Here is a 25,958-nt window from a genome sequence, read left to right as displayed (position 1 = left end):
ATCCTCAGAAATCACTGTTCTGAGATTACATCACTCAAGGTAGACACCAAGCATTGGGCAGATGGTGTTGCCTGATAATATCATTAGTCATCCAAAGATCCAGACTATGCTCAGGAGGTGTGGATTCAGATCCCACAATGGTTGATGGTTGGAAATTGATTTCAGTTAATGAATCTGAAACTAAAAGGTGATCTTTGTAAATAATAATTATTGTGTTTTTAAAAAAAACTTTTGGATCTTCGATGACTTGGAGGCAATTAATTCTACTGTCAGTGTCTATCCTGGCCTACATATGATTTCAGGCCTACGTGGAACTCCAGACCTACAGCAATGTGCATGACTCCTAAGTGCTCTCTGAAATAACAAGTCACTCAGTTCAAGGGGCAACTGGGAATGGGCAACAAAACGCTTTGGTCCAAATCCTCAACTGAAGATTTGACTACAGTTACCCTTTTGAATCTTTGTGGATTGTTTAGGTGACATGATGAATTTTTAAATTGTTTGGATCTCATATTTTTAGTGGAATCTTATAAATCAGGGAGCAATGTCAAAGGCACAGGCATCTCGGGTTGAATGGTTTTACATTTTTGCAGCTGTGTGAACAATATTTGATGTTCTCATTAAGCAAAATGGAAAAATTGCTGTTGCATCCACAGTTTCTAAGAAAGAATCAAGTTGTTTTTCTGCATTTAAATGATGTGCATTATTTCAACATGACAAACACAAATATTTTGTATCTTTGTACATTATAGGAAATGCTGACCACAGAAAACTAGGACATTATTCATTTAGCTCACATGTTTTGCCATAGTGAACAGTACTGAAATGCAGTCCTGCTCTCCAAATGATATGCAAGGATGATATGATTTAAGTAAACTCATTAATCCAAATGGTTAAATATTAAACATTGGAATTTTACACAATGTGGAAAAATGGCCAAAAGACATGCAGAATAAAACTATCTCAGAAAATTCAAAGCTTTTCAATAGACCTTATAATTGTGAAACTCTTTTATAGAGCTGCAACTGAGGCTGTGAGTGGTGCTGCTGCATTAGATAAACAGGCTCTTTCAAGTTACAAAGCTTACTAAGCCAGGCAGGCGGGGAATTCAAAGAACTGATAACTTGAAATCTGGACTTGATGAAGCTCAGTGTTATGCGTTAATGGCTGAATGTTTTCCACTCAAAAGTTGTTACTTCAGTCTGATTTGTGAACTTGCTTCAGTGGGGTGTTCCATTCTTCCTCTGGATTATTTTCTGTCTCCTCAATCTTTTGCTTCATTTTGAAGATGGGAAACCAAAATGAGACCTGTTCAATGTTTAAGAAATCAACCTTTATGCTGTTTGCAGTTCAAAGATTTAAATGCAGTAATACAACATAGCATTGCATTAACTGAAACATGCCATGCAAGTAGAGAGCAGCAGCTTTGCTTTGTAAAGGTTGTAATGGTCCAGCTGCATCAATATTAGAACTATCAACATTGAAATCTGTGATGGATGCTGGAGACAGGTTCAGTCATTGCCTTCAAAGGGAATTGAAAGTTTTCCTGAGCAAGATATCCAGGCCAATGCAGAAAGAGGCAGGGCTGCAACCACATGAATAACCTTTGCAGAGAGCAATTAACAGGATGGGTCAATTGGTCTCCCTTTGTGCTGTAATTATTCTATGATTCTGTGTTAAATCCCTACAGTGCAGGATAGAGACTATTCAGCCCATTGAGTTTGCACTGTTCTCTGAAGAGCATCTCCATCGAGAACCCCCCCGCCCCACCATATCCATGTAGCCCCCCATTTACCATGACTCATGTACCTAGCATGTACGTCCCGGACACGACAGAGCTGTTTAACATGGTCGATCTACCTAACTTGCAGAACCTTGGACTGTGTATTGTGGAAATTAGAGAGCATTATTGCACCCCCCCCCCCCCCCCCCACTCCATTATAATTCTGCTCTCTTGTTTTTTTCTAAACTGTAATTTGTTATTATTACTCTAGGCCTGGTGGGTAATAGTTGATAATTGGTCATTAATTAGAAATATGGGTTGTTTGGCGGTGGTTAAAAAAAAGTTCAGAAGTGTTTAATAGATCTCTGGAAAGAAGGTAAAAGCACTTTTGGAGAAGTGGTAGTGTCCCTATCTCTGAGTCAAGAAGCCTATGTTCAAGTCCCATTCATTCTAGGGGGGTGTAATAACATCTTTGGGCAGGCTGATATAGAAAATATCAAGGGCTGTTTTTTGTCTGGGTTCAGGAAAAATGGATAACAATTCTCTAAATAAAAATGAGACAGTAGAGTTCTCCAGTGGTACAGTGGCAGTGGCCCTAATGTGGGCCAGGAGGCCTGGGTTCAAGTTTCACGTGCTCCAGAAGTGTAAACAGGTTGATTAGAAAATATCATAAGAACAATGGATACATTTTAAATGCATTAGTCAACATAATGGAGATTCTGCAAGGACATGGGATTCTCAATAGATTAAACACAGCTTCCCATGAGTTTCAATTCCCTTCTGTTAGAAACGAAAATCGCTTCTCAATAATCGCTCTAGACAAATTCAGGAAAACAAAGTTTTATTAACAAGTCAAGTCTGCAGAGTCGGGCACCCTTAAAGAAAAGGCGCGCTGAGGCTTACAAAGTCTCCCATTATATACAGCACAAGTCCCTCCTCTCCTTGGCTCCAACAAGCCATGAGGTTCACATTCTTAAAAACATCATTATTTTTATCACAAAGTCTGCAACAAAAGGCTCCAGAGTCTCCAAAGTTTGTTGTTTTTCTCACCCTGTAGTCTTATCAGTCAAAGGCTTTAATCTGAAACAGATGTCTCAAGTCGTTCCCCCATCCTGGAGTCTTATCAGTCAAGGACTCATCCTTCCCTGCTGTGTTAATGGCTTCATCAATCAAGAGCCTGCTTGTTTTTACTATCGCTCACAAATTGTCAGCATTCTGCACAATTTAAACTATTCTACTTTTGAGTATATAAAATGGTTGTTAGAAAAGAAACAAAAGTTTTGTCTTTTATTATAGATCAGTCTGTGGTCCAGGCACATCTTAAAGTTTAAACCGAAATTACCTCTCACAATTCCACCCTTTTCTTTCTTTAAGATGTGCCTGACCAAGATAAGCCCCCCCCTTCCCTCAAGGGCCCAGGAAATCCTTGGTCTTTCGCAGCAACATCACTTTAAGTTCCCGCGTCCCATGCTGTGGAACCACCACTGCCTGGAGTCGGGAAATATTTTTCTGAATTAAAAACTGAATACAAGGAATTAGGCAGGGTGTTACGAGAAGAAGAATCATGCCTCCCCCAACCACCAGCAACTGCTAACATTTAAAACAGTGGCTATTCTAGAGGTGAGATCAATAAACAGGTTTTGTGTAACATCAGGGAGTTCAATCTTTCCTTCTACCTCTCCGTATACAGATGGCACTTTAGGGAGTACGACCGTTCCCTGACGGTCTTGCTCTTTCCCCAACCCCCGATCAGGGATCTGTATCTTGGTCTCCTTGACTCTGTCAACCTGCTCCCTGAGCAACACGGAGGATAGGTCCCACCTCCCAGTTTTGCTGATACACACCCAGCGGTCATTTATAGGGCATCCATGGATTTTGCCACCGTATCCTTTATTATATACCTGATAATAGGGTCTCCCATCCTCCCAACATTCATGGCGTGCACTCACATCGTAACACCTATCGTCCACATAGGAATGGGACACAAATGATCCCGAATAGATTCGAATCCCAAGTCTTACTGTAGTTCGACATTTGTCACATCTCCCCTCACCCTCCCCCACATTCAGGAGTAAACTGATCAATATCCCCACCAATACAGTCCAAGTAGAGTTCATTATTGCTGTCTTTTCAGTTTTACCGACAACGGCTTGTCCCCTTGCTCGCATGTCCAGGTGCTTTCTTCTTCAGGCGGAACAGGCCCCTTTATCCTTGATGCGTGGACCCACCCTTTTTCTTTCGTCCGAACAGCTGCTTCAGTTGTTAACAGAACCAGGAACGGTCCTTCCCACCGCGGCTGGAGCTTTTCGGCCTTCCAGGTCTTAACAAGTATCCAATCTCCGGGCTCCACCTTATGCAGGAGGAAGTCGAGCGGCGGAGTCTGAGCCAGGAGACCTTTCCTCCGGAGTTCTGCAAAAGAACGGGATAAGGCCAGTAAATAGGTTCGGATAAATACATCCCCCCCTTGTAGAGTGGGACATCCATCAACCTTACTCCAATACGGTAATCCGAACAGCATTTCATAGGGGGAAACCCCGACATCTTGGCGAGGTGCCGTACGTATCCTCAATAGGGCAATGGGCAGGCACTTTGGCCAGGGTAACTTAGTTTCTAACATCAGTTTAGTCAATTGGGTCTTGAGCGTGCCATTCATTCTCTCAACTCGACCCGAACTCTGAGGATGCCAGGGTGTGTGGAATTTCCATTGAATACCCAGGGCAGTACAGATCAAATGGTGTAGCTTAGAAATAAAATGCGTCCCGCAGTCTGAGTCGATAGATTCCATCATGCCATATCTCGGGATTATGTTCTCTAACAACAGTCGGGCCACGGTTGGTGCATCGTCTACCCAGTGAGTGAAATGGTCTACTATTACTAGCAGATATTTCCATCTCTGTACTGGGGGTAATTCTGTAAAGTCGACTTGGATCCTCTGAAATGGCCTAATCGCTCGGGGCTGACCACCGGCTGGCATAGAACGCATGGCCTTCTGATTAATACGCTGGCAAGTGGGGCATCCGACTACCTCTTGTTGGGCTAATGTGTATATCCCCCTGCATACATAGTCTCTCAGGATTGTGTCACACATGGCTTGCACCCCCCAGTGGGTCTGATGGTGTAATCGGTGCAGAATACCCCGGGTGATCTGTTTGTTCAGTACTTGTCTCCCATCAGGAACCGTCCACTTCCCGTTAGTATCTAGCCGGGCACCCAATTGATCCATTTTATCAATCTCCCCCTGGGTGAAGACGGGTTGTTTAGCGAGCCCTTCCCGCAACGGTATTAACGTTAACAATTGGACGGATTTTTCGACCGCTGCCCGCTTGGCTTCCTCGTCTGCCAGCCGGTTTCCCACCGCTTCCGGTGTCGACCCCTTCTGGTGACCGGGTACATGGACTACTGCAAGTTCCGTAGGTAACGCCAGGGCTTCCAACGTTAGGCTGATCATTTGTTCGTGAGCTAATTCTTTTCCCCGGGAAGTTATCAATCCTCGCTCTTTCCAGATTTTCCCGAAAGTATGAACGACTCCGTATGCATACTTTGAGTCAGTATATATGGTCCCCACTTTCCCTTCCAACAACTTCAGGGCCCTCTGGAGGGCGTACAACTCACAGAATTGGGCTGACCACTTCCCGGGCAGTCGTCCGGACTCAATCGTCCGTTTCGTTGCACCATCTATAACAGCATAGCCACTGTATCGTACTCCACTGATGCACCGGGAGGACCCGTCGATATACAGTTCCTGTCCCTCACCCAGCGGGGCTTCCTGCAGGTCCTCTCGGCTTTTGGTCTGCAAGTCCACAAATTCCACACAATCATGCTCCTGTTCCCCGTCTGCAGGACGTCCGTATAGAAACTGGGCAGGGTTGCAACTGAGATCTTTTGCAAAATTGAGATCGTCTCCGGTCATCAAAATCGTCTCATACTTCAGGATGCGAGAGTCTGTTAACCAGCGGTGAGCCTTTTGAGCCAGTATGGCACTAACCGAATGTGGGGAGTATACTGTGATCCTTCCTCCAAAGGTAAGTTTTCGGGCTTCTTCTACTAACATTGCCGTAGCTGCGACTGCCTGTATACAGGTCGGCCATCCACATGACACAGGGTCTAACATTTTTGACAAAAATGCAACCGGCTGACGTTTCCCTGCCCGCAGCTGAGTAAGCACACCCTGGGCAATTCCGCCGGCGCTATTGACATATAACTGGAACGGTTCCTTCAGGGTGGGTAAAGCCAATACCGGAGCTCGAATCAGTTTATTTTTAATAATATTAAATCGCTGCTCCTCCTCATCTGACCAGTCCACCTTTTGTCCTTCTTGTCCCAGTTTGTCGTACAAAAATTTTACTAAAGTAGTGTAACTTTCAATCCATATCCGGCAATACCCTACTAGTCCCAGGAATTGTCTGACTTCCTTCTTTGTCCTGGGTATTGGCATACCCGTAATCCCTGATATTCGTTCTGGCGTGATACGGCGGTGCCCCTTACTGACTTGATGGCCCAGATATCTTACTTCTCGCTCCACAAACTGGAGTTTTGTCCTGGAGACGCGTAGACCTTGTTTCCCCAGGAAGTTCAGCAGGGCAACGGTGTCTGCTCGTACCTCCTCTTCTCTTGGTCCTGAGAGTAAGAGATCATCGACATACTGGAGCAATTGATTCTCCGCGTTACACCGAAATCCTCCTAAGATCTGCTCCAGTATTTGTCCAAACAAATTGGGTGACTCCGTGAATCCCTGCGGCAAGACCGTCCATCTTAACTGTCGCTTTCGTCCTGTGAAGGGATTCTCCCATTCAAAGGCAAAAAGGTTCCGACTTTCTTCGTCAAGGGGGCAACTCCAGAAAGCATCCTTCAGATCTATTACGCTGAACCATTCATGTTCGGGGGGAATTTTACTCATTAACGTGTAGGGATTAGGTACCACCGGGTATCTAGCCTGGATTACTTCATTCAACCCCCGCAGGTCTTGCACCAGCCTATATGTCCCGTCCGGCTTCCTCACAGGGAATATTGGAGTATTGAAAGGGGACATGCATTCCTCCAGTAGTCCATCTGTGATTAATCTTTCTATCACAGGTTGTAACCCCTCCCGTCCTTCCATAGCAATTGGGTATTGTTTCTTTCTTACCGGGCCTCTTCCTGGTAACATGGTGATTTGGAGAGGTTTGATGTTTAGACCCCCTCTGTTCCCCTCTCGGTACCATACTTCCGGGTCTATTTGTTGATCATCTTCTTCGGTGAGGGCGAACAACCTTACCACCATTTCTCCGTTATTTGGTACCGTTCCGATCCCTATTTTGACCTGCAAGTCTCTTCCTAACAAATTAAACCCCGCCGATGGCAGTAGAAGGAGGTCTCGTTTAGTAGTTCTGTTTTCATATCCAATTTCCACGTCCTCCACCACTGGGACTTGTAATTTCTGTCCTCCAATTCCAGATACCCCCATAACTTTTCCTCCTGCTCGGGTGCCGGGGGGTATTTGGATTATACTTGATCTTTCGGCTCCCGAGTCCACCATAAATGTGATCTCCGATCCTTGGGGCCCTACTTTCAAGTTTACCAGGGGTTCCTGTCGATAGTCCTTTTGCCCCAAGGGTAGGAACCCCCGACCTCCCTAATCTTCCTCCATCAGGGCGTACGACCTCACCTCCCGCTTGTAGCGGGAGCACTCCCGTTTAAAATGTCCCTCTTCATTACAATAGTAACATCTGAGTGTCCTCTTCGTTTCCCTGTCGCGGTCTCGCGTTCCTCCACTCTTCCTTTGTTCCGGCCATGGTTCTCTTTTCCTCTGCTCTTGCCACAACTCTCCCCTTTCCTGTTTCTGCCACGGCTCTCCCCTTTCCCTTCTTCCAGCTGTCATTTGTTGCACCGTTTGCATCATTATCTTTGTCGCCTTCTTTTGCTTCTCATCGTCCCTTCTCACAAACACCTTTTGCGCCTCCCGTAGTAATTCACTTAAAGATTTACTATCCCAATCATCCATTTTCTCTAACTTCTTTCGTATGTCCGGCCAGGCCTTTGATACAAACTCTACCCGTATGAGTTGTTGCCCCACGTCCGTCTCAGGGTCCACCCCAGCAAACTGCTGCAAATTCTTCCCAATCCTGTCTAGGAAGTCCGTAGGGGTTTCCTCCGGGTTTTGATGATTACCAAAGGCCTTGGTAAAATTGTGCCCCTTCGGGGCTGCGTGTCTTATTCCTTTTATCCAATATTCCAACATGTCTCTCATGTTGCGCCGTCCTTCCTCCGTGTTCTTATCCCACTCGGGGTCGGTGAGGGGAAACTTCTGCTCCCCTCCTTCTCCCCCCTCTCTCTCCCAGACCAAGAGCGCAGCTTGTCGTATCATCTGACGCTCCTGGCTAGAGAACAATGTTTTCATGATGGAACACATCTCTTCCCAGGTGTAAGTATTCGGACCCAGGAACTGATCCAATTGTTCAGCAAGTCCCATGGGGTCCTCTAGTAGACCCTTCATCTCCCTCCTGAAATTCCGTACTTCAGTACTCGTCAAGGGAACGTTCACATATCCCGTCCTTCCTTCCTAGTTTGTGGTTCCTCCCCATTTTCTTCCCCTTCCCCTGAATCGTCGTCACCCGAAGGAACATTCTGTGGGGCAGACGGGGTCACGTAGGGCGGCGGTAAGTGATCTAAAGGGTCCCATTCTTTCTGCCCTTTCGAGTCTTTATTGGTTACCTGCATTTGGCAAGATATCGTAACCGGTAGCCAACAAAGGGCATAATCACTTTCTTCCAGATTAACATCAGGTTTTGAATTGACATATAAAATGAGGGCTTGCCGGACCCAGTCTTCGTCAGTACCGAATCTAGGCCACCACACTGAGTCGCCCTGAATAGGTTTCTGGGACCACTTTTGACAGTATTTTACCATCTTCCTTTTAGATTTTCCCTTTCTTCCACCCTGATCCCAATTATTTAGCATTCCCCCTAACAGACTATCGTCAGGTACCCCGGGGTATGTGTCATTGTCCCTGTTTAAGCCTACCTTTCCCTTAATCGCCTTAGATCCCTTATTTCCCATTTCCGAGGACTTCGTATTTTTCCGGTGATAATCTATCACAATGTAGCCAATTCCCGGACCTTCAGTCCCGTGATCGCCCAGGTTCCTTTGCAGGCACCCCCGGTCTTTGGATTCCTGTGTCCTACGTCTCTGTGACACAAATCACAGGCACCCCGTAGGTACACGTTCCTCCTCAAACACGGTCTCTGCAAAATCCCTCACAGGCGAGCCCCGGTCTCTAGATTCCTGAGTCCCACATCTCTGTAGAAAAAATCCACAGGCACCCCGTAGGTACCCAGTCCTCTGGAAACACGGTCCCCGCAAGTTTTTTCTTACCTGGGTTCGGTGCACCGAAATTACTCGATCGTTAACCGTCCCCACTGCCTCGGGTACACCCCTCCTTTGTTTTCCTGAGCCTCCCGGATATCACTCGCTCAAACCGCGCGGGGCGACAAGCAAGGAATCAGGGACTGCTGAACTCAGCAGGGTGCACCTTCTCCGATATCCTTCCTCAACTCCCCTTGCGGCCGGAGTGTTGATCCCGGACGAGCCCCCAAGTTGTTAGAAATGAAAATCGCTTCTCAATAATCGCTCTAGACAAATTCAGGAAAACAAAGTTTTATTAACAAGTCAAGTCTGCAGAGTCGGGCACCCTTAAAGAAAAGGCGCGCTGAGGCTTACAAAGTCTCCCATTATATACAGCACAAGTCCCTCCTCTCCTTGGCTCCAACAAGCCATGAGGTTCACATTCTTAAAAACATCATTATTTTTATCACAAAGTCTGCAACAAAAGGCTCCAGAGTCTCCAAAGTTTGTTGTTTTTCTCACCCTGTAGTCTTATCAGTCAAAGGCTTTAATCTGAAACAGATGTCTCAAGTCGTTCCCCCATCCTGGAGTCTTATCAGTCAAGGACTCATCCTTCCCTGCTGTGTTAATGGCTTCATCAATCAAGAGCCTGCTTGTTTTTACTATCGCTCACAATTGTCAGCATTCTGCACAATTTAAACTATTCTACTTTTGAGTATATAAAATGGTTGTTAGAAAAGAAACAAAAGTTTTGTCTTTTATTATAGATCAGTCTGTGGTCCAGGCACATCTTAAAGTTTAAACCGAAATTACCTCTCACACCTTCCTAATGACATTGTGGGTCAATCCACAGCAGGTGGACTGCAACATTTCAAGAAGGCAGCTCAGTAGCATTTTCTTAAGGGCAACAAGGGACAGACAATAAATGCTGGCCAGCTAGTGATGTCCAAATCCTACAAATGAATAAATAAATAATGATCTCCACTTTCCAGTGTGGGATATAGGTGAATTAATGTTATTTCTGCAATTATAAGTTCTGATACAGAGTAAATGAATTTACATTAGTTTGGGATTGTTTCGGACGAGAGCAAAAATGAGGAAACATATAATCCGTTAAAGAAAATGGTATGTTAGCATGAGACGTGATTACAGAACAATGGTGGATGTATGGGCAAACAGGAAAAACATCTGTTTCCCACTTGTACAGAGACACAGGAACAAACCCCAATTAAAAGGGCTTAGTGATAAGATGCTGTGAGGGGCAGCACAGATGGAGGGAGCAGATAATGGTAAGCAAAGGATGGGATGATGTCAAACAACCTTATAGGAGGCAGAGAATGACATTTGTCACTGACAAGGCTGGATAAACAGAAGTTGTGGGATCAGTCTTAAGGAAATGAGTGACGTAAGCGAAGCAGGGAACAAACAATGGAATAAGGAAAACATATGGGAAAAAAACTGTATAAATTGCGAGAGTTTGTTGGGGTTTACTGTGCATTTGTCATTGCCTTACCTGGCAGTTAGACATGGCACCCACTTGCAAGTGTACAAATAAACGACTGTTTCAGATATTTGGTCTCGGACTGAAATTATTAAAGTGAGTGAGCTTTTGTTTCTCACACCAGAAAGATGACAAAACCCACCCAGGCAACTCCAGCCTCATGACCCTTCCATCAAACAATAGAATTGCTCAAAAACTCTGTGCAATCTTAGTGCAACTCTGATACTCCAGACTTCAGCATGTGTGGGGAAATGGAACCATTATATATAAGATAGGTTTTAAAAGTCTAATACTGTGACAGGGCCAGTACCTTGTTTCATTAAAGTGTATCTGCCACCTCTCAATCAGCCTCAAAGGCCTCATCCCACTGCTACAGGCCTCCACCAGCAGTCCAGTCCCTGTTCCCAGAGTTTAGATGTATCAGGGTGTGGAGGGCAAAGCTCTTTGCAATCCAGTTACATCTGCCAGAATTAGTTGCATGCCCAATAAGCAAGAAACCTTCAGTGAGGGAAGATTCTGCTTTCTCCAAAGCAAATTCAGGAATTGAAAATGATGGCAAGGTAAATTGTAATTGAAACATAGCTCACTAATATAGGCCTAGATATGTAGACACACCTTGGGCTGGATTCGATCTTCCTCAGTGAGATGAAGGAGGTAAAATGGACACTGATCGCTACACTGATTCCTGTGTCCCAAGTAAAGTGCCAAATAGCCAGAAAGATTCTGAAGAAAAGACCATACTGGACTCGAAATGTAAACTCTATTTCTCTCTCCAAAGATGCTACTAGACCTGCTGAATTTCCTCAACATTCTCTGTCTTTGCACAGAAAACTTGCTCCCCAAACACACAATCAGCCTTGTCATTCTTCTTGCTGCCTTGCAAGTTTGCTGTTATCATCAAAGCTAGTTCCTTATGCCTGTGTTTAGATATAAAAATATGGTCAGCTCTTGTGACTTGGAGTTGATATAAAAAAGTAAAATAGAGATGATTTTCATTGTTGCAATTACACTTGCTGTGAACATGGTGTGCATACATAACTAGTGAACTCTGAGAATCGGCACTGTAGGTTGATAATTAGACAGGTAATTTTCTGGTCACAGCTAAAATTATAAAGATTCCCCTGCTCATAGATTTAGCTTTTATGAATTATGACATTGCAAGAAAAATTTTAAAATGTTACTAAAACCACATAGATGATGCCACCTTCCACTGCAGAATCTGGTGCTGTGCTCAACAACAGGCAGTACATCAAATTTTAGGAAGATAAATCCAACATGGTTAATTATTGGATAGATTGATTACAAGTTGGAAAGAGGCCCTTAGAAGACACAATGTAAGATATTAAAGGGGATTGATAAAGTTGATATGAAGTGGATGTTTACCCTTGTGGTGCAATCTCAAAAGAGACATCATAGATTTCGAGAAAGAGCTGGCAGATTTAAAACAGATGAGGAGAAATTCCTTCTGTCAAAGGGTCATAAATCTGTAGAAATCACTACCCCACTATCCGGTGGACATCGGATATTGGATAAATTTAAGGAGCTGATAAACAGACTTTTAATTAGTAATGAGTTATGGGGAGTGGTCAACAAAGTAGAGTTGAAGCCAAGATGAGATCAGCCATGATCGCATTAAATAGCAGAGAAAGCTCAAGGGGCTGAATTGCCTACTCGTGCTAGGAGTTCTTGTGTTTTCTGCTGAACATTTCCATTCTCTTGAGAAGAAGTTATCTAACAGTCAGACATCAAAGCATACATCAGTGAAGGCCAAATTGAGTATGCACAGTGGCTTTGCCAAATTGTAGGACATTAAGGTGCCAAGAACAGGAAGAGTAGACAAGCCATGAGATTGATCGCTATCATCAGTTTGTCAAGAGGACTGAATAAAAGTGATATTTTAATCTGTGGAAGGTGACCTAATCAATGTGTGCATAATAATAAATAATAAATCTAAGAGCATTACTTCGGAGGTTTTTAAAAAGTTTGTTGGTGGGATGCGGCTACCAGTAGCTGGGCCAGCTACTAATTGCCCATCACCAGTTGCCTTTTGATCTCTGTGGCTTGCTTGGCCATTTCAGAGGGCAACTGAGAGTCAACCACATTGTTATGCATAGGCCAGACCAGGAAAGGATAGTAAATTTTCTTCCCTGAAGGACATTAGTGAACCAGATGTGTTTTTATAACAATCAAAATGGTCATCATTCCAGGTCTTTTTAAATTAAATATAAATTTCATCATCTGAAATGATGGGATTTTGAACGCTTGACCCCATACATTAACCTAAGGTTTTGGATTTCTTGTTCAATGGCATTACTAGTATGCCATTGCCTCCCCCAAGGCAAGAGATAATTAAAGCCAAATTTAACTGTTGCTCCGAAATCTTCATTTATATAATTTGGCCATGGAACGGATTTTGAAGTTGATAACGGAGACAAAATATCATTACGGTCAACTGCAATGCCTGAAAAATAAAACATTCCTTGATGTTTTCATGATAGCAAGTCCTTGTTTGTACTGAGATTGAGATCTTGAAATATCTTGGCTCAATTATAATCCTTAGTTCAGATTTTCATATGAGCTAGGAAAATCTGATTGAGAAACTTTTGTGTCTTTGAAATGTATGTCCTCATCGTGTGTCTGTTTGGCCAGCAATTAAGATTTTCATATAGATTCTGCATTCACATTGCATTTTGTGAACCAGAATGGAGAGTACATGGAGTGTTGGCATGAAGGTGGGAAAGTTAGAAGATCCACTTTGGTTCTCCAATACACATCCATCAAAGTTTCACCTGCACATCCACCAATGTCATTTATTGTATCCGTTGCTCCCGGGACACCCACACCAATCAACCCCACCACCCTGTGGCCCAATATTTCAACTCCCCCTCTCATTCTGCCGAGGACATGCAGGTCCTGGGCTTCCTCCACCGCCACTCCCTCACCAGCCGATGCCTGGAAGAAGAACGCCTCATCTTCCACCTTGGAACACTTGAGCCCCAGTGCATCAATGTGGACTTCACCAGTTTCCTCATTTCCCCTCTCCCCACCTTACCCTAGTTCCAACCTTCCAGCTCAGCACCATCCTCATGACCTGTCCTACCTGCCAATCTCCCTTCCCACTTATCCGCTCCACCCTCCTCTCTGACCTATCACCTTCATCCCCACCCCCATCCATCCACTGTATTCTTTGCTACCTTTTCCCACCCTCCTCTCTGACCTATCACTTTCATCCCCACGCCCATCCACTTATTGTACTCTTTGCTACCTTCTCCCCAGCCCCAGCCGCACCCCCCTCCCATTTATCTCTCCATCCTGGAAGCTCCCTGCCTTCATTCCTGATGAAGGGCTTTTGCCCGAAACGTCGATTTTCCTGCTCCTCGGATGCTGCCTGGTCTGCTGTGCTTTTCCAGCACCACTCTAACCTAGACTCTGATTTCCAGCATCTGCAGTCCTCACTTTTACCTCTCCAATACAGCAGCCTAGTTCCCTTCAAGTATTAAAGGCTTGCTGAACTTACACACTTATCCTTCACTTACCCTTCCCATGGCACCCCATGCCTCTTCAGGCTGCTAATGGCACCCTTTGTCTGTAAACCCTCAACCATCCTCTTCCACAAATTCCCCCTTAGATCTCCCATGTCATCCAGGTCACTCTCATGCCACCTCATATATCCTTCATAGCCACTTACCAAGTATCCATTCTTCAGGAATAATGCATTCCAAATGGGAGTTATTTTAAAATCATAAGGACAATGATAATCTTCAAATAATGCAATAAAATGTAAGGCTTTAGGTGGAAAATGTGCATGCATCTTTTCTGAGGTTGAAAATCATCTCAGTGAGTTTCACAGGAAAGCCTTCTCTGCCAGCACACTGTTTTCATGTGCTCATGCAGGCTTTGGGGACTCTTGAAATACACCTCCTTTGAGAGATCATGACCACTGGGGAAGCCAGCTGATGTGTCAGAGGTCAGGAATATTCTGAAATGTCAGTGTAAAATATGATGACACCTTCAATTGTCACTCTTAGATGCTGTACTTTAATGTAGATGTATTTTTATTGTCACTCTTAGATGCTGTACTTTAATGTAGATGTATTTTTATTGCAACAATTCAGTATAGAGATCTGTGCTACCGATGAATCTTGAGCATCATAATGTAAGTGCATTACTGTCATTAAGTCATTACATTTTTAAGATTACTTATAGTGTGGAAACAGTTCATGCCGGCCCTCTGAAGAGCAACGCACCCAGACCCATTCCCCTACATTTACCTCTTCACCTAACACTAGGGGCAATTTAGCATGGCCAATTCACCTAACCCTGCACATCTTTGGACTGTGGGAGGAAACCAGAGCACCCAGAGGAAACCCACGCAGACATGGGGAGAATGTGCAAACTCCACACAGACAGTTGCCTGAGGCGGGAATTGAGCCCGGGTCTCTGGTGCTGAGAGGCAGCAGTGCTAACCACTGTGCCACGGTGCCGCCCACAATATTTCTATTTGAGAAAATGTTAAAATAGCTTTATAAATATGAAAAAAATGTTTGAAGGGATTTAAATGTGCTGAAAGCCCTGAAAAAGGCTCTTTTTCATTTGAAAGGACATTTATTGAGAAGCAATCAGCTTTAAGTGCAGAAAATACCACCTCTTCTTTGAATTTCAAAATTTGCATTTGATAAGATAACTGTGGCCATTGTCATTGTTTGCCTACTGTTCCAAGAGCTGGTGTCCTTTTGCACAGCTGCACAGGGAATTGGCTAACAGTTTTACAAGGTTGTAGTAACAAGGAAGGAACTGAGGACATAGTTGCTAAGTTCTCAGATGACACAAAGGTTGGTGGAGGACAGGTAATGTTAAGGAAAGGGGAGGCTGCAGAAAGACTTGGATATGCGAGGATAGTGAACAACTAAGTGGCAGATGGAATACCATGTGGGAAAGTGTGAGGTTATGCACTTTTGTCGGAACAATAGAGCTATAGACTATTTTCTAAATGTCTTCGTAAAACAGAAGAACAAAGTGACTCTAGTTGTTTCGGATTCTCAGTTAGGAAAGCAAATGCAATGTTACCATTCATTTCAAGAGGGATAAACTGCAAAAGAAGGGTTGTACTGCTGACGCTATATATGGCTCTGGCCAGTCTGCATTTGGAACATTGTGAGCAGTTTTGGGGAGTGTATCTAAGGAATAATGTGCTGACATTGTAGGGCTTCTGGGGGAGGTTCACAAGAATGATATTGGGGATGAAGGGCATGTCATATGAGGAGTTTGAGGACTCTTTGTTTGTATTTGATGAAGTTTAAAAGGATGAGGGTGTTTCCCATTGAAACTTGCAGAATATTGAGAGGTCTGGATAAAGTGGAAGTGAAGAAGATGATTCCACTTGTAGGAGAGTCTACGACCTGAGGACACAGGTTCAGAGTTAAGGGATGACCCTTTAGAATTGAGATGAGGAGGAATTTCTTCAGCCACGGATGACTAAGCTGTGGAACCCATTGCCAGAGAAGTCCATTTCATCATTGAATGTAAATAAGATTGAGATAGATAGGTACTTGATTAGTAAAGGGATTAAACAACCATAATTGAATGGAAATAGATAGTGTTGAAAAATGTGCTAATTGATTAGCAACTGTTTCTCTCTCAATTAACTGTGCTGTGTAGACAATTGTCCTGTGTTATTACTTTAAGAGATGGGAGATCAGTTAAAATTTCGGCTGTGATTGGATGGGACTGGTTCAGTGATATCATTAGAGTAACATTAGACTATTCATTACTAATATAAGTTAATTTATTATTGCTGAAAAAAATACATGTTATCAAAGTTTTTCATCTTGCATCATCAAGATAATTTGCAAGAATACTAATTCAAGGGACAAACCAACTCCATGACACGAGAATTCTGATTAATTGGCAAATAGACACGGATTAGTACAGATACTATCAGAGACAACGCTGCCATTAATGCTGATTTGGAGTTACACTGTACTGGGAACAAATTATATTAATACACAACATCCTGTTCTTTGCAAACAGAACTCTTTTCAGTCATGCCATAGTTTGTATGTGCCCCCTCATCATACAATGTGATTTCCTTTGTAGTGCTTTACTCCTGCAGCCCTTTCCTCTTCTTTCTGAAATATTACTTTCTGATTATACCGGGGCAACTGGCAAATGGTTCACAGTAACTAACCTTTAAAAAATATTATTCATATATCAGCTATGACAGTGAATCTACATGACAAGGTAAAGGGGCACAAAGAAACTACACCATGACAGAAAAGTAATAGATGTCAACTTTAGTCATCTTACCGAGTTAACCACTCCATTCAAAGACTTCTTGGTCTTGAGTTTTATTCTTTCTGAAGATCTTTTCTTGATTATCTCTTCATGCAAAAAATATGCACGATCCCTTTGAGCTTCTGGGTAAAATGATGACAAGATCAATATTTTCAACGTTGCAATTTTGGCAGCAAGCAAAGTGAGTAACACAAGGGCTGAAGTTATTGTAGTGAGTGGGATCCACATGTCATTAATTGTAAGAGTTGGTTCAGGAAAGCAATCACTCGGAAACAATGGTGCTTTATAGGAAATACTTGCCTGTAAAAAACAAAGGGGATAAACACTTTAGTTAATGTATACAATCAAACCCCATATCCGTGGATTCGGTTTCCACGGTTTCAGTTATCCATGGCTTACTGTGGCCCGAAAATATTAAATGGAAAGTTCCAGAAATAAACGATTCATAAGTTTCAAATTGCATGCCATTCTGAGTAATGTGGTGAAACCTACCCACCCCGTTGTACTCAGTACAAGACTCATCTCTCTTTGTCCTCTGTACCCACGCTGGCTCGCTTTACTCGCGTCCAGTTAGCCTCTAGCATTCTTGCTGTCTGCATTTGTTGTCATGTTATCACAGTTTTGTTGTGAAAATAACTCTTATTGTGCGTAATTTATTAATTAAACTTTATCATTGATATGCATGTAAATAAAAAATGACTTTTACATACAATTCGCTATTATCCGCGATTTCGGGCATCTGCGGTAGGTTTGGAATGTTTCACCCATAGATACAGACAACTGAAGCACCATCAACACACAAGAAACTTGACACCATCCAGAACACTTGATTGATATCAAATCCATAATCCAATTAACATCCTCACCACCAATGTTCAGCAGCAGCAGGACTACTTACAAGATGCACTGCAGAAATTCACTGAATTTCTTTGAGCAGCACTTTCTGACTCTATGACCACAAACATCTAGAATGACAAGGACAGAAAATACATGGGAACACCACCAACTGCAAGTTCCCCTCCAAGTCTCTCACCATTCTGACTTGGAAATATATCACTGCTTCTTCAGCGTAGCTGGAACAAAATCCTGGAACTCCAGCCCCAGTTGCATTGTTGGTTTTCCACCAGCAAATAGACTAAAGTGATTCAAACTCACTACTACCACCTCCAGGGCAACAAGGAATGGACAACAAATGCTGGCCGAGCCAGTGATACCCGTATCCCCTGAGTTAATAACAAAAAAGAGTTTTTTTGGCGTGACCAGGAGAAACTATTTCCATTGGCTGAATTATGCAACAATTGCTTATGATTTGGAATGGACAATCTCTGAGGGCAGAAGCTAAAGGTTCAATAATGGCTTACATAGGGGAATTAAGTAAATACTTGAAAAGGAAAAGAAATACAAGGTAAGGAAATAAAATGGGGAGTGGGAGTAACTGGACTGCTTTTTGATAGAAATAGAGTAGACTCAATAAATCAAATGGTCTCTTTCTGTGCTGTAATTTTGTCTGATCTTGCATTGTCCAGTTATAATATAATAATTATCCTAGACATCGGTAGAGTATATCGATAAAGCATACTCAAATATGATCTGAAGTATATTCAGTTTGCAAACATATGTAATAGAGACAGAGGAAAACCATTGGACCTTCCAACCTGATCTGCTATTCAGTAAGATCATGGCTTATCTATTTATGTTTTGAAATCCAAATGTACATCGACTTAATTCTCTGCCTTCAAGAATTTAGTGACCTCTACCTTAAAAATATTTAAGTGACTTTGCTTCTACCATCTAATGAGGCGGAGTGTTTCAAAGTTAGTCAAGTCCCATCAGAGAAAGATTTGCCTCATCTGTGTTTTCAAAGGGAGACTAGTGATTTTAAAATAGTGTCCCCTAGTGACAGTCCTGGACTGACTCATGAGAGAAAACATCTTTTCCACATCTACCTTGTCAATAATATTCTGGATCATAAACACTTCCATCAAGTGACCTCATATTCTTCTAAACTATAGAGGAAACAAATTCAATCTATCCAACACTTCCTCATAAGACAACTGGCTCATTCTGTTTATCACTCTAGTAAACTTTTTCTGAACTTCTTCCAATATATTTACATCCTCCCTTAAGTAAGAAGACCAAACTGCAGACAATATTTCAGATGTGGTCTCACCAATGCCCTATATAACTGAGTTAAAAATCACACAAAACCAAATTATAGTCCAACAGGTTTATTTGGAAATTCTGAGTTATTTTCCCACATTATGTTCCATAAGCCAGATTTTTGCCCACTCAATTAACATATCTATATCTGCCTGTAATTTTCTTATGTCTTCACAGCATACTTTCCTGCTCATCTTGATATTGTCTACAAATCTAACTGCCATGCTTGCCTTCCCCTCATCTAAATTGAGGTCTCAGCAGAAAAACATGTCACCTGTCACATTCCACTTGTCACCTGTCCATCAGAACACAAAAAGTGTTCCCATGTATTTTCTGTCCTTGTCCTTCTAGATGTTTGTGGTCATAGATTCAGAAAGTACTGCTCGAAGAAATTTGCTGAATCTTGTAAATAGTACTGCTACTGTTGAACATTGGTGGTGAAGGAGAGTTTGTGGATTTGATGTCAATCAAATGTTCTGGAATGTGTCAAGTTTCTTGTGTGTTGATGGTGCTTCAGTTGTCCAGGAACACACCCATGTACCCATTTCTGCATGTACTCTGCTTAATGCCAACCAATCAATCTTCTATCTGTGCTAACATATTAAACCCTACACCATGAGCTTGATGTGCCCCATAATAATCAACGATGTGGCATACTATCAAATGCCTTCTGAAGATCCAAATACAATACATCCACAGACTCTTCTTTATCCATAGCACATACTTCCCTTAGGCAAACCTTCCTGATTTTTCTCAAGAATTTTGAATTTGTCTTAGTGTACAGCATAATCTTTTTAATGATTGATTCTAACACTTACCCATGATAAACATCAGGCCAACTGGCTCACAGCCTGCCTGTTTCCTGCCTCCCTCTATTCTTGAAGAGCGAGGTCATACTTGTTACTTCCTATTCTGATGAATTTTTATGAAATCTAGGAAATATGGTAAATTAACATGATCACATCAACCAGCTCATCAGCCATTCCTTTCAAGATTTCAGGACCCAGAGACTTGTCAGCCTGCAGCTGTATCAGTTTGCTTGGTATACCCACTTTCCTGGTGATTGCAATTTCACTAAGTTCCTCTCCTCCTTACATCTCCTGGAATGTTGCATCTATTGGAATGTTTTCTATAATCTCTATTATGAAGAGCAAAATATTTGTTATATCATTTGCAGTTTCCATCTTATGTACTTTTAACTCCCCATTCTAATTCTAAAGAGGACCAACACACACTTGGATTCTTTTTAAATAACTATTGCTAGCTGTTGTTTCTAGCTCATTTCCTTTTGATTAATCCTTTAATCGTTCTCTGCCATATGTACGTTCTGACCAGTTGTCTGACCTACAAGCCTCTTCGTGCAGTTATTTGCTTCTTTAGCTCACTGCAACGGTTGCAGTTCGTTCTATTTAATTTTGTTACGCTTGCTATTTTCTCAGTTTTGACTTTGATAAGCATCAAAGATGATTTAAACCTCCCTCGGTTGGTTGTGGTATGTGTAGTGTGACATGAGTGATAGCAAGATTAGAAACCCACTTCTATCAATATTAACTGGAAATAAATAAAAATTCTGAGAGGTTCTGGCCATAACATTTTAGCACTGACATTGAAATGTTTGAGAAGATGGAAAGGAAAATTATTCGAAGGATGAAATGAATAGAGAAACTGGGATTGTTTCCCTTGCACCAGAGTAAGTTTAGGAAAAATTTAACAACGGCATTCAAAATCATATAATAAATTAAGAAAATCTGTTAATGATTGATATGCACAGGATACAGATTTAAAATTTTAAAAACCAAAAGAACTGCAGAAACTGAAACTCAGAGACAGAAACAGAAATTGCTGGAAAAATTCAGCAGGTCTGGCAACATTTATACAATTTCCATTTTTGTTACAAATTTAAGATCATTGGCAGAATACACAGCAGTGAAATGAGTAGAATGTTTTATGTAGTGAGTTAAGATTCTCTAGAATATAATGTCTGAAGTGTGGTTGCAACAAATAAACAAGATCTTTCTAAAGGAAACTGCATAAACAAAAGAAAAAACTGAATGATATCCTAATATACTGTGTGATTGTACATGAACCTATGTTGCACAAGCTGCCAATTCACAATCACTTACTTTCTCACAAAATCAAAATCAGCCCTGAGTCATTTATGCTGCACATATTGAGGCTAATTTCAATTTAATAAATTCCTTTCCTTTTCATTTTCTGAATACTATTGCAAATATAAGAAGTTTTTCAGATATTTGAAATTTGAATTATGACAACTAGATGTTACTGAGACATTTTTGTAAGAAGTATAATCATAGAATCCCTACAGTATAGAAACAGGCCATTCAGCCCATCGAGTCCATACTGATCCTTTGGAAAGCATCCCACCACCAAACCATCCCCCTACTCCTGTAACCATACATTTCTCATAGCTAACCCAACTACCCAAGACAGTATGGGCAATTTACCATGACCAATCTACCTAACATGAACATCTTTGTGGGAGGAAACCTGAGCACCTGGAAGAAACCCAGAAAATATGTCACTTATGGTTTTGTATGAAAAGCAGATAGACAGGAAAAGACTTCCATTGAGTCTGTCCCATTCATCCATTAATCAGCACAACTCCTATTACCTACCAAATTCCTGGGATAGACAAAGAAGATCTTAAAATAAAACCTGGCTAATTCATAGGAAAAGATCATTTTAGGAAGTCGAATAAAAAGAGGCCAAGAAAGCAAATGATTAAAATGGATTTGAGCAAGGAGCAGGAGTTATTTTTCTGCCATCCCAAGAATGTCCTGATTCTTGGTTACTCTGCTTGTGCTCCTCCTCCCAGTTGTGCTCAGAGCTATCCACATTCATGAAATTATAAAACCATAGAACCACAATAGAACCAGAGAACCCCTCCAATCCTTCTGCCACTTAGCTTGAATCTATGACTCCTGGTTTTTGAACTCTCTGCCATGGGAATCAGGATCCTCCTATCTACTGTATCTCTAGCTCCACAATTTTCATACCCTCAGTCATGTCACGCCTCAACATTCTCTGTTCCAAAGAAAACAACTCCAACCTCTCCAATCTCTCCTCGTAGCTACAATTCTCCAGCTGTGGCAACATTGTAGTAAATCTTCTCTGCACTCTCTCAAGAGCAATTACATGGTTCCAGTAATGTAGTGACCAAAACTGCACACAGTATTCCAGTTACGGCTTCACCAGTGCCTTACACTGTTTGATCATTATATCCCTATTTTTGTATTCTATACCTCTGCCAATGAAGGATAGCATTCAACATGCATTCTTTACAACCTTTTTTGTTTGTACCGGGACCGGTCTCTCGCTTAATGTACCTGTCTCAAAATATTCTCATTTATTATCTATTCCCTTTTACTACTTGACCTCCATAATTGCAGCACCTCATTCTTATCAGAGATGAAATCGATCTGCCACTTTCCTGCCCACTCAACCAACACATTGATCTCATTTTGGAATTTACAGCTTTCCTCTACACTATCCATGACACAGACAATTTTTCTGTCAGCTGCAAATTTCCCAATCGTGTCCCCGTGTTCAAGTCCAAATTGTAAATGTATAAAAGAAACAGCACGGGTCCCAATACTGAGCTACTAGATCACATATGAATCAGTTTTCCATTCACAAAAGCAGCTGTCAAACATTATCCTTTGTTTGATGCCAACTTTGGATCCAATATGACAAATTACCCTGTATCCATTACACTTCCTTTATCAATCCTCGTTGTCACTTCATCAAATAATTCAATTGAATTTGTAATTCATGACCTCCTCTTTAAAACCATGTTGACTATCCCTGACTATTCTATGCCTTTCGAAGTGATAGTTTATACGATCTCTCAGGATTGATTCTAACAATTTGCCCATCACTAAAGTAAGATTAACTGGCCTAAAATGCCCTGTATATTGTTCAAAATCCAGTTGATATTCAGATTGTTCAAGTCTCCTACTATTATTGCCTCTTATAGCTACAGACAGAAATTTATCTATATGTGTGTTCTTCTGCCTCCCTCTTACATTTGGGGTCTGTAGTATACTCCCAGTAATGTGACTGCCCCTTTTATTTACATCCTGCCAGTGACAATTCCTAAGGGAATCACGACCATTTCCTCAATCCTACTGGTAAAGGAAATCCTACTGGCTAGAGATTCCATCTCTAATCCACTTGTGCTATGTACCAGTACACTACAGAATGCCTTGAGAGAAGGAAACATTTATGAATGAATATCTGATAGAAGGTCATTGAACACGAAGCATTTACTTTGATTCCTTCAAAATTGCTGTCTGACCTGATGAGTTTTTCCAGGAATTTTTATGCTTTTGATTTCTGATTTCCAGTATCCACAGTATTTTGTTATGAAAATATTTATAGATACGAGGCCCAGCTGTTAAAACCAATGGGGCCTTTTCGTCCAGGTTAACTGCCCACAAGTGCTATACATATATCACACCTCACACTGTTAAAATGAGGCTCACAGTTTCCCTTGGCCATTAAGATAATTTCCATGAGGAGGGATCACCAACCCTGTCATTGTTATAAGCAGATCTCACTTTTCTGATTGTGAGTGTTCTCTCCCAGTCACTAGGATGAATTCAAGAACTAGTTGTCGGACAGGAGGAGTTTACACTGCTTGGTTGAAGAACAGCACTCGTCAGCCTCAAATTACTTTCCAACACTAGGAATATATCCAAAATGTTTCAAGATTTAGTGAGGGCTGCTTCCTCTTAAATGCTGTAAGGCAGTGATAACCAAACCCTAATCTCCATTTAGGATGACAAGCATTCTCCTCATTGCTTGCTAAGAGAATCAAATTCTTATATTCACCTGACCTAGCTCCCCCCCCTCTCAATTATTACATACACTTCAATTACATAGGATTGTTATGGCACAATGGTAGTGACCCTATCCCTGAGTTAAAAGACTGTGTGCAAGTCCTATCTGTTTCAGAGGTGTGTCTGAACTTGTTTATTTTTTAAACATCAATACATCTCAAATAAGTATTCCTGTTCCAAAGAAAACAATTCAAGCTTTTCTCAATGTTAAACTTTTCCATTCCAAGTAACATTCTGTGGTTGGCTTTACAACTGGTCAAAGTTTTATCCTTTTTTAAATACAGGGGTACAATAAGACCATTTAAACTTTTCATGGATAGTGTAAAATGTCTGACATCAGTTCATTAAAAACGGTAATGAAAATGTGCACCAGTGCAGCCTATCTCAATCCTTGTGTAAGATAATTAAAAGTTGTGTTTACTCTCCATTAATATTTCTTCTTGACATAAGATTATGCAGAAACAGGAAAATGACATTAAACAAACCTTGGACGTTTTCATAGTTTCAAGTAAACAATGTACTGACATTGCTGGAAATCTGAAATAAAAAAAAAGTGCTGGAGAAACTCAGCAGGCCTGGCAGCATCTGTGGAGAGAGAAACAGAGTTAATCTTTTAAATCCAATATGTCTCATCTTTAGAACCATTATTTTTTTGTAGTTTGGCTTTTTAGCCATGATGGGGGAGGAACAGTCACACCTTCTGCTGCTCTCAGCCAAAACCCCTGAATGTCTCACAGACATATATTGCTATTGGATGACAGGATTGGATAGGAACAAGAACACCAGGAGACTATTTCTTCTTTCTTGTTCATATGCAAATTTCCTCATTAATCTGGACAAGGCAAACAGAAATTGAAGTTTATCATGTATGTTTACTTCCACTTTATATGCTGGAGACGTCACCCTCAGGACACTTAAATCAGCTTCTTTGACGTGCATTGGTCACATTACAAACTACCAAATTTCAAAGGACTATTATTTTCATAGTACATATTTGAAACAATTGTGGTCTAAAAGCTATGTAAACTTTCTGTTACTTACTTTTGAGAACAAATTAAGGTCCATAGTAGGCAGAGACACAAAATGTATTCTTATTGAAGAAATGAGCAGATACAGTCCATAATCAATATTCATTCCCCAAAAAAGCAGGTTTGCCAAAATAGGAGTAAAGAATTTCAGAGTGTTTTTCCGTTCCTTTTCCATTAATTTCAGAGATGGGATCTTAATTAAATGTTTTCTCTCTTTTTTTTGTCAGTGGAAGTAGAGCAGCTTTCCCTTGCTTACTTCTTCTTTCATCCAGCTCTACAAACTGCTTGGTGATAAATACATTTTCAAAATCTGTATTGCGCACATACTTCCTAATATACAGCCCACTGGCTACTAAGACCAGCAAAAGACCAAATGCAACCATTATACTTTTAGAAACCATGAGGACTCTGTCAAATGTTAATATGATGCTACGACTGAGATTCTCCAAATGATGTCTCGTTTCATCAAGGTAGGCTTGTAGCTCTTCATCTATTCTATCTTTTACATCAATGGAAATAATTATCACTTCACTTTTCTGACTTAGAAAGTTGGGCAACCACCGAATGACGTCAATATATCTTTGTAGAAGATCGTTGATAGATGACACCGTATGATTCAAGTAACAGATGATGCATTGTGACAACCCTTTTAAATTATGAAAGCTGTTTTGGGCACAGTTGAAGAGCACCACGCAGGTGCCAGCCATGATCAGAGCGTTCCGTCCTTGTTGTGTTCCACAGGAGATGAGGATGATTAGGATAAAACATCTGAGGTGCTTTGAGAGAAACAAAGCTCCAGGAATGATGGCAGTAAAGATTCCACGCACTGTCAGACTCACTTTGAGGCTGCAGTATAATGCTTGTAAAGATATATAGAGAATGCCACTGGCCCCCAGCCCCATCAGAAGGCAAAATGAAATCAGACACACAATATTCTTCAGACCAGCTTTCCCTTCTGATACAAACAGGTTCCAAAGAATCTCTGACTGTTGCTTTATTATCCTGAGAAGAGGCATGTTTGTTCAAATAATGTTCTCTGCAAATCCAACAGAAATTACATTAGAAATGGC

At 41.6% G+C, this 25,958-nt stretch overlaps 2 protein-coding genes across 2 annotated transcripts in view; one reads left to right on the top strand and one right to left on the bottom strand.

The window, feature by feature from the left end:
- The window catches only part of dpys (dihydropyrimidinase), a 119,595-nt gene that overhangs the window by 80,191 nt on the left and 13,446 nt on the right, over positions 1-25,958 (top strand). The window lies entirely within an intron of this gene.
- LOC122549482 (dendritic cell-specific transmembrane protein-like) lies at positions 1,198-25,904 on the bottom strand. Its single transcript, XM_043689342.2, is given in 4 exon segments — positions 1,198-1,308; positions 16,851-17,138; positions 24,902-25,087; positions 25,089-25,904. Coding segments are annotated over 4 exon segments (1,401 nt in total).

The sequence above is a fragment of the Chiloscyllium plagiosum genome, unplaced genomic scaffold (genome assembly GCF_037043375.1).
Source record: "Chiloscyllium plagiosum isolate Xiang-an unplaced genomic scaffold, Cpla_swu_hap1 HiC_scaffold_4, whole genome shotgun sequence".
Lineage (NCBI taxonomy): Eukaryota > Metazoa > Chordata > Chondrichthyes > Orectolobiformes > Hemiscylliidae > Chiloscyllium > Chiloscyllium plagiosum.
The sequence above is the reverse complement of the archived record's forward strand: the minus strand, read 5'-3'. Positions and strand labels throughout refer to the sequence as shown.